General features: G+C 43.5%; 1 protein-coding gene across 3 annotated transcripts in view; it reads right to left on the bottom strand.

Annotated features, from left to right (window-relative positions):
- Positions 1–1,887: 1,887 nt before the first annotated feature.
- The window catches only part of cabp1b (calcium binding protein 1b), a 16,141-nt gene continuing 8,762 nt past the window's right edge, over positions 1,888–9,266 (bottom strand). For 2 of the 3 annotated variants that reach the window (XM_056588553.1, XM_056588554.1), the window contains 6 exons: positions 5,826–5,856; positions 5,565–5,708; positions 4,626–4,735; positions 4,218–4,292; positions 3,860–3,932; positions 1,888–3,260 (listed from right to left, as the gene is read on the bottom strand). In XM_056588553.1, coding sequence (XP_056444528.1) covers positions 3,235–3,260; positions 3,860–3,932; positions 4,218–4,292; positions 4,626–4,735; positions 5,565–5,708; positions 5,826–5,856 — 459 coding nt within the window. In that variant the 3' untranslated portion in view covers positions 1,888–3,234. Of the gene's footprint in view, positions 3,261–3,859; positions 3,933–4,217; positions 4,293–4,625; positions 4,736–5,564; positions 5,709–5,825; positions 5,857–8,132; positions 8,278–9,266 lie in introns of those variants that run through there. The other variant, XM_056588555.1, reaches the window with a different exon arrangement.

Below are 9,266 nucleotides of genomic sequence, written 5' to 3'. Positions count from 1 at the left end.
TTATTATTATTACATAGCGCAGGAGAGGCAGATTGCACATCCCCACCAGTGAGGTGCAGGGCAAAAGGGGCTGGATAGAACTTAAAAGAATTAGGTGCCCGCACCTAATTCTGCTGTATCTCCCATATGTTTAATGGTGCTGCAACGATTCGACCCGGCAGGGTCTTCCTCATGCAGGGATAACATTGTTTTTGCCTGAGGAAGACCCAGCCGGGTCGAAACGTTGCAACACCATTAAACATATGGGAGATACAGTGTATCTCCCATATGTATATCCCAAGTGTGCGGGCATCTCATTATTATTACAACCATTCATTGTTATGTCACCATAATGCCTTTCAGTACCCTCGTTTCTCAGAACTACACGTGGGCCAGAAGTAGGAATACATGTAGGCTACAGGAAGGACTACTAATTGACGGATTGTGTCTACATTGGTTAACATTTAATTTGTAGAGATGTAATTTCCAGCTGGTTGACTGCCTACTACTGCACACTAGAGTCCAGTATAGTATGAGCAGTAGACCAAGATCGTCTTATAGAGTGGCAGCGACTGATGTCACCCTGATGGAAGACAGAGTGCCATTTTATACATTAGTTTAGCCAAAGTGAGTTGTATAACACTAAACGTGATCAAAAGTCAATCTGAAGACGTTCATTCATCCAGGAGAATTCACAACTCAGGAAATGTGTGATAAAGTGAGCGGTCTCTACGGGAGTTAATACTGTTGTTTGTGTGCCCTTCGTTAGGGATCACCGCTTTCCATGCTCAGCAAAGCACTGACCTGAGAGGAAACAGGAAGCTGTTGCAGAGGATGCCCCCTCAGAGAATGCACTGCATCACAAAATCTATGGGGGAATCTGTAGTTTCTGTGTGTCAGCAAACTCTCTCTCTCTCTCTCTCTCTCTCTCTCTCTCTCTCTCTCTCTCTCTCTCTCTCTCTCTCTCTCTCTCTCTCTCTCTCTCTCTCTCTCTTTCTCTTTCTCTTTCTCTCTCTCTCTCTCTCTCTCTCACCCTCTCTCTCTTTCTCTCACTCTCTCTCTTTCCCCCCGCTGTCTGGTAGAGAAAAACGCTTGGTCACCTCTTCTCAAACTCTGTTCTTGGTGCTGGACCAAGACTTGGAGGTCCTTTGCTTCCTCCTCCTCCTCCTCTCCTTCTTGCTAATTTATATAGAGCAACTCATAGAAAAGTCATTCAAAATGACTATATTTTTGTAGTAAGGCTCAGAATAAGTGTTTTACCAGTAGTACTGTACTTTGATTTGATGATTTTCCCAGGTAGAACACGTTGATATTTAAAATCCATTCTGCAAGGTTAACCCAGCCAAGAGGACAGCACAGTATAAAATAAAACAGAACGTACAACATTTAGCGACACCCAGAAGAACAAAAACATATAAATGTAAAATTCATTCCTGGTTAATTTCTCTGTTCGTCAAAGTTGCCCAACTGGAACAAACCCCTGGCAGAGGCCAAAGGCAGAATATGTCAAGTGGCGAATCTAGCAGATGTTGCGGCTCATAGGGTTGGTGACCTATGTTGCTCTAGAAGGCATGGACCATTTTAAAGAACTCTGAGACTAATGTTCCTCCAGAGACTACATAGAGGAGACGAGTATTAATGCTATAAGGAAACCAGGTTGTTGTATAGTAGTTAGACTTTCCTCTTTGAGCATGAGGTTCGGAAACCAGGATTTAATTAATTAAGCCCTGGTCTTGGACATAATTACAACAATGATAAACTCATTCATAAACCTATTTACACATACATTTATACACACGTTCATACACCCATTCATGCACCCATTCCTCAAAATCAGAGATATGTTTAAAAAATAATAATAAGTGAATTCAGCTCAAGTTACCGCTGGTCTTCTTCAGTTAGATTGGAAACCTGACATAATTTAAGACTAGTGCCAAGGTTAACTTTTTGTTTATCACTTTAGTCTCATTATTATTAAGCTCATTACTCTGCCAAAAATCCTCTCATCATGGCCACCCAAGCATTTCTGACAGAGAAAAAGTTTGTCTGCTTGGTTCAAATAAAAATCTTTATTTTCATATTGTCTCGAATCGTCACAATTTGAAGTTGTCTTTTGCATGCATAGTTTCAAGAAATTAAAGTAGATTCACCAGAGAGGACCATCTCCCTTTGGTAAAAGGTTCCCTTGACATCTGACCTTTTCTATTGAATTCAATAGACTAACATTTCATGAGTAGTAAAGACGATATATTTTGGACAGATGCTTAAAGGAAGCTGAAGACTTGCTACTTGCTCTCAAAGCTGGCTATTAACAATTGTCCAAAGGAGAAATAAATGAATGAACATGGCAATGTCGGAGCTTTGTATGAGCGATTCTAGCACTATTTTCCATAAGACGCTTACACGTACAGCAAAATATAGTACACTTAACAGAACCCTCTTTTTTTGCTCAAAAATATGTTCATAATATGTCCTTCGCACAAATAATTGCCTATCTCATGTTTCATGTAACATTACTCATCATCCATCACAGTTCAATAGAGACAAACGTTAACATAAAAATACCTTTTCACCTTTCATGCAGTGACAAAACCAGCGAAACAGAGCAATACACATACATACATACATGGCTTTAAGGAATCATACGCACAAAGAAGATCTGTCAAAAATGACCTGAATATCACAGTAGGAATGACAATAACACGTTGCGCATCAGTGCTACATTAAATATCTTAAACAGCCCCGCTCTTTATTTTCAAAGGGTTGATAGTCGCTAAAATATAGATTATTAAATTGAACATGAAATGCACAAAACACGATATTTCCAACAACATGAAAAAAAGAAGGCTATTCCCGTACCCCATGTGTAGCTATAACGTTATGCTAGTGAGCTGGCATCGTCTCAACATAATGGCAATTTCTATTCCGCTAGTTAAGTCAAACCAACATATTGCCGTCTACACAGATTAACGACAACAAACAGCAATATAAATCCATCTCCTCCTCAATAAAAGTGCATTCTGCCATACGAAAGTCTTTTAAGATGCATAAGTTTAGTAGAGGTAGTCACATGAAGCAGTGCTACTCTTGCCCGTCGCAGCCAGACCTTTTGTGCTTCAGTGTTGTGGTTCCAGGCCAGGGTATATTGATATGTTTTCTCCTCTGGTTTCTTCTTCCCGAGGCCTTCTTCATATATGTAATACGTGCAACACGCATAATACATGTGTCAAACATGTATTACATAGAGGCTCCAACTCACCGGGACATCATCCGCACAAATTCTGTGATTTATAAACGAACAAAAGCATACATGCAATAATATTATTGGAAAAAGATAATATCCTAATGTAGAGTGAATAAAATGGTGAATATTAAATTTCTGCTAATTTGTTAGCAGCTAACCTAATGGATCACACATGAACCACTTTGGCATTCCTTTAAGATGTGAATGAAGCTCTAGGTTCCACACAGTGAGGAATTGGGAGCACTAACATCTATATTGGGTGGTGTGTTGGTAATCTGAGAGGTGACATAATCCTTTAGTATGGAGATAATCTCTTACACATACACCCTCCAATCCATGCTCTCAGACGCATGCTGGGCCTCCACATGGTTTGTGAGTGTGTATGTGTGTGTGTGCGTGTGCGTGTGTGTGTGTGTGTGTGTGTGTGTGTGTGCGAATGTATGTGTTTGTGTTGGTGCGTGTATGTGTGTGTGTTGGGGCTTGTACGTCAAAGAACGGAACTTGACAGACTGAAACTATCTGCATAAATTCACCCAGTAAATATATATACGAAATTAAAATTCAAAAATGCTAAGTTATCAGTCTTACACAACGGGATGTTCTACAGGTACCGGGCCACAGGCCACACCCTCTCACCTTCAAAGTCAACGTGTCCGTCTCCGTTCAGGTCGATGTCCCGAAGGATGTCCTCCAGGTCTCGGTGGCCGACCTGACGTCATAGCAACGGGACAGTTATGTGTTAGAGTGATATTCATGGATCCTGGATTTTCATTTGGTTTCATGGCAGAAATCTAATTCTCTGAGACTGGGCAGGGTTTCTTCCACTTCAACCAATCACAATTCCAATCACACGATTCCCCCTGTGCCGTCGTTCCTTGTTGTTCCTCTTAGGTATATTTAAAATAGCTGATGTAAAGATGCTTCAAGTTCTGTACACATTTATTACACTACTACCTTCTGTTTATCCGCACGAGAATATTTCTTCATATCTCACCTGTTGACCTAACAGTTTTTTCATGGCTTCTCTGAGCTCTGCTGTGCTTATCTGGCCGTCACCATTTGTGTCGAACTGTCAAAGAAGAAGAATAATACCTTTAAAAAATGGCACACTTTTTCTTCAAATCAAATGCATGATCCAGATTAAGATAAAATGTATTATATTTTCTGGCACATCTAAACCTATATCAAGAATAAAACAATTCCAAATAATATCAGCAGTTTTGAGATACTCTTTATGAATCTCAAAAAAAGACCTCAAAGGATGTGAATAATATTAAATATATAATAAATCTACATATGAGACGGATTACAGCCTTGACATTCAAAGCGTGACTTCAGACCATGACTCTAGTCCGTCTGATGGGGACATGGCTCCGGGGCCTCGGCCGTGTCCGACCCTCACCTCCCTGAAGGCGTCTCTGAGCTCCTTCACCCCGATCATGTCGGCCGTCTCAGCCAGCAGCTTGGGGCCCATCAGCTCCACAAAGTCCTCAAAGTCCACGTGACCGCCCACTACATGGCAGAGAAACGCAGCTTAGGAAACCATAGCCCTCTCGATTCCCTTTCGTTCTCGTCTAGACTTGTGTTCTTGAATCTTGTCTTTGCTTGTGAAACGCCATCAGTCGTGGCCCAAGTCATGTTCCATTCAAAAGTCAGCATCTAACTAATAACATTCAAAATGTTAATACCCGGATGTATTAGCTCCGCCCATTCTACCCAGGATGCCTCGGGAGGTGACTTGTGTTGGCAAAGAATCCAAGAATGCATTTCCCAACAACAAGCGGCACTGCTTCCTCCCGTCCTCAAACTTGTCAACTCCGGACAACCGAGTACTCCAGTCCAAAGTTGGGGTACTTGGTATATAGAAAGGCCCACAGAGAGCCTTCTCATAAAGGAGTCATACTGGGATGGATGCATGTGTCGCTCGTAACATTAATGAGGATGTCTGCTCTCCTCTGGTGTACCGGAGTACACGGTCAAATTGGGACGACTTCACTGGTTAAGTTTGATGTTGTATGCAACTTTGGTCTCTTAAACTGCTAAGTCTTTTAACCAAAGAAAATACTTGTATCTGTTATTCATCTTCCATATGGCTCTTTGTCATAAAGCAAAATTAAATGAAATAAATTCCATTAAAAAGTCTTAAATAACACAAGACCAATGATGCAGTTATGAACACGGGCGCACACATATACGCACACACGCGTATACACAAATATACACACCAACACACACGCACATGCACACGCACGTGCACACACAAACACGCACACCCATACAAACACAGAGACACACACACACAGAAACACACATCAACACGTGCACATGGGGACACACTCACGGTTCATATTGATCTGCTGGCTCAGTTCGATGAGCTCCATCTCGGTGGGCATGTAGCCCATGGTGCGCATGCAGTTCCCCAGGTCCTTACAGCCGATGAAGCCGTCTTTGTCCTTGTCAAACTCCTTGAAGGCCTCGCGTAACTCTGTGAAGGGAACAGTGGCACAGCGAGGTCAGACCACGTCCGACAGCAAACCACTGGGTCGGGTGATGCTTGGTCACCCAACTGGACGGGGAGCTGTGGTATTTTGGTTCAGCCTACCATCCATCTCCTCTGGTCTCAGCTCTCTGTCCTGTGGAGGATCACACGGTTAGTGGACAACCATCTCAAAGAGGGATCAATAGAGGGAATTATTACTTTTATTGTTATCATGATGTGAGACATTAGGTTTTGGAGTGTGGTAAGAGGACGAAAAGGAGAGGAATGTACCAGAACAAAAAAATAACAGCGTAACTCATGCTGGACACATTATGCACTGAAAAAAATATTTTGATGCAAAATTACATTTATTCGAATATTTATTGTGGTCATATTCTCAAGGTGATCTACTTTTCACACTATGTTCCATATCTGGATTTATAAAAACAACAAAAATTCCTGTATATGAGTCCTACTAATGCAATGATGCGGTAATTTACCATATGCCACATGCCCCCCCCCCCCCCCCCCTCTTCTTCTTGAGAACTGAGGCCTGAAAACATGCTTGCTCTCTCTGGTTGAGGTAATGTTGTGCGTGACTTCTATGATTCCCCCACTTTCGATCGGGAAGTCGACACCAAAAGCTAAAGAAGAGTTTATTACATGGGCTTCCCCCAAGCCCATTGAAATGCAGATGCGAGGCCTCAACTTGTTTTATTTGGGGAAGTGCAAACACATCTTCTCAGTAGCGAGCAATGACACGATTTTTAAAGGGAAATAGGGAGAGAAGGCGAGTCAAATAAGTCAGTTTGTGTTTCATTGGAATTGCTTGTAGGGTGTATCTGTTAGTTGGTGACTAGTGTGTTGCTAGCTAGCATACAGTAGTTGACATATCGAGTGGATCACAAACATGAGGAAGAAAATGTAAAAACAAACCAAAAATAAAAAAAATATCCTTGCTGATCATTACATTGACAAAGGCATCGCAACCATGTTCCCATCTCAGTCATGCTTTTGGCGGTTTCACTTGTTGTTTGAATTTGACTTTTAGCCTCCAATCACACCAGGACATTCACTCTCAGGTATGGCCTGTTCCGGGTCTGATCCTGCTCTCATTGTGATATGATGTGCTACACCAAATTCGAATGCACGTAAGGCGTGCATTCTGATCAGATTGCACGCCTTACGGATTAACTACAAATGGCCAGTTTGGGCCATTTGGGCACAATCTGGGCGGACACCTGACATGTTATTAAAACCACGCCCCATGCCTACACAGTGCCCGCCCGGACTCACGTCCTTCTCCTGGGCAGGTATACAGCGCTAGACACACAGCATTCATACTGGGGATCACGTCTACAGTTACCGGCGTCACATTGCTGTTTCAGAGCGTGAAAATCTGTTTAATATCCTCAAAAAAATAAATAAAAAGTGCTTCAAACTGCTGTTGGGATGACTCTCAGACTTTCAGTTTTGATGTCAATAATTTGAATCATAATGCTGCTTGTGGCTGGGGTTTAACGCAGAGAGACGAAGGGATGGGGTGAGCAATGGAGAAGAGAAAGGGGTGAGAAATAGAAAGGCCAGTACACCATATTTGTCTATTTAAAAGTGTTAAATAATGTTACGTACATATTTTATGAGGTGGTGGCAACTTTTCAATAGAATCAGCAAATTGTAATATTGCTGTGATTTCTGTTTCCGTTGTTCTGTGTACTTTTTACACTTGAACTCGCCGGCGTCCAGCTGTCATAGGGTGTGTACTGCAGCAATACCCTATGTACTGTCATAAGGTGTTGCTGCTTCTATGTCGTCATAGCACAAGTTCGCAATGCGCTGGTGAAAAACATTATATTACACTGCATCACCTATACAATTTAAATTAATGGTTTGTGGTGTTTTTTAATCAGTAGTTTATAAATGTTGATTTGTCTTTTGGGTCTGGAGGTGAAGAACTTTGGGCACACACAAAACGCACACACACAAACATACACACACACAAATACACACACGCACACACAGACACACTCACACACACACGCACATTCTCTATTACACACAACCTTGCACATATTTACCCATCAGCACACACATACACACAAACAGACACACACACACACACACACACATACACACACTCACTTTCAAACATCCTTTACTCCAGTCATCAAACCTAAATAACGTTCCACACCGACTCCTTATCAGTGGTCTCTCAGCCTCCCTGAGCACGCACAGCGCCTCAAAGTCAAATCGGCTCCTTCATCCATCAATCAAAACAAGGCGTCGTATCAGAGGGAGCGTCTGCACCCCTCGCCTGGTCATGCTTGCATGTTGCATGCGCGTTGCATGCACGTTACATGCGCGTTGCATGCACGTTGCATGAACTCTGCGTGCACAATCCAATGCATGTGACCATCAGGACTTACGTACAGCCTGCCGGTTCTCAGCGAAGCCCTTGCGCAGGAAGATGCAGGCGGGCCCCAGAACGGTGTGCATGGTGGCTCCGTTCTGGGCCAACGCCAATAGAGGATCTAGATTGGACCCCCCTCCTCCTCCTCCTCCTCCTCCCTCCTCACTCCTCACTGCTTTGTAGCTTTTCTTCGGGTCCTGGGGGGGCCATGGTAGGGGGGGGGGAGTAGAGTAGGGGCATAGCGGAGGAGGGAGAGGGGGCAGAAACAGCGGTAGAAACACCATGACTCTGGTTGTTGACAGCAGGGAGTCACGGTGAGGACACGACAAGAGAGAGTGGAGTCGGGACAGCAGGGGCTGTCCTGGGGTCAGGGGGGGGGGGGGACATGTCAGTGTCATGTCCCGGGGTACAGCTGTAATGAGTAGCGAGGTCGTCTAGGCGAAGGGGAGCGTATTGTTCTAGTGCAGGCGGTAGTCATGTGTCCGGGGGGGTTATAACTATAGCCGGCCCTCAAAGGGCCACAGAAGAGAACTCCGGAGGTCGATCCTGGGTCCATGGGTCCGTGGGTTGAGCGTCAGGATGTTGATCGTGACGTTGACGTGTCGCTAAGTAGTGGGTTTTTTTGGACAACGCAGTCTTAGAGTCAGACAAAACAGGACGGCAATGAGGAAACTTAAAGAAAAATCAATCGCTAGGGCAACCGAAGCCGGGAATTAGTTTGGAGTAGCAATGTGACATCAGAAGGTCTCATGAACGAATACAAACAAGGACGTGTTAGTAGCGTATTAGCAAGGGTTCGATGACGCACTACGTGTCCTATTAAATATACGAGATGAAACACGCACGTTTGACGCAATAACTTATTTGTCTGGTTGTAATTAGTCATCATCTAGTCTGACGGGGAGGTTCGAAGGCCAGCCTTTCAACTTGTTTAATTATAACGAGCAATTAGCGAGCATCACGCTGTGCTCAAAAATGCACGCGTCCTCACAATGGCTTTTATCTCGCGAGCTACAGGATAATTAAAAACAGGAAGCTGAAAGAGGTCAGAGCATCAGAGTAACTAATAACAAACCAGATACTAACATTTGCTGTGCTGCTGAGCCGAGCGTTCGAAGGCTAAGCTGGGTTTAAAAATAGACCGCCGAGAGGTT

Source organism: Gadus chalcogrammus, chromosome 4, assembly GCF_026213295.1.
Source record: "Gadus chalcogrammus isolate NIFS_2021 chromosome 4, NIFS_Gcha_1.0, whole genome shotgun sequence".
Taxonomy (NCBI): domain Eukaryota; kingdom Metazoa; phylum Chordata; class Actinopteri; order Gadiformes; family Gadidae; genus Gadus; species Gadus chalcogrammus.
This window is presented reverse-complemented; position numbering and strand designations above follow the sequence as displayed.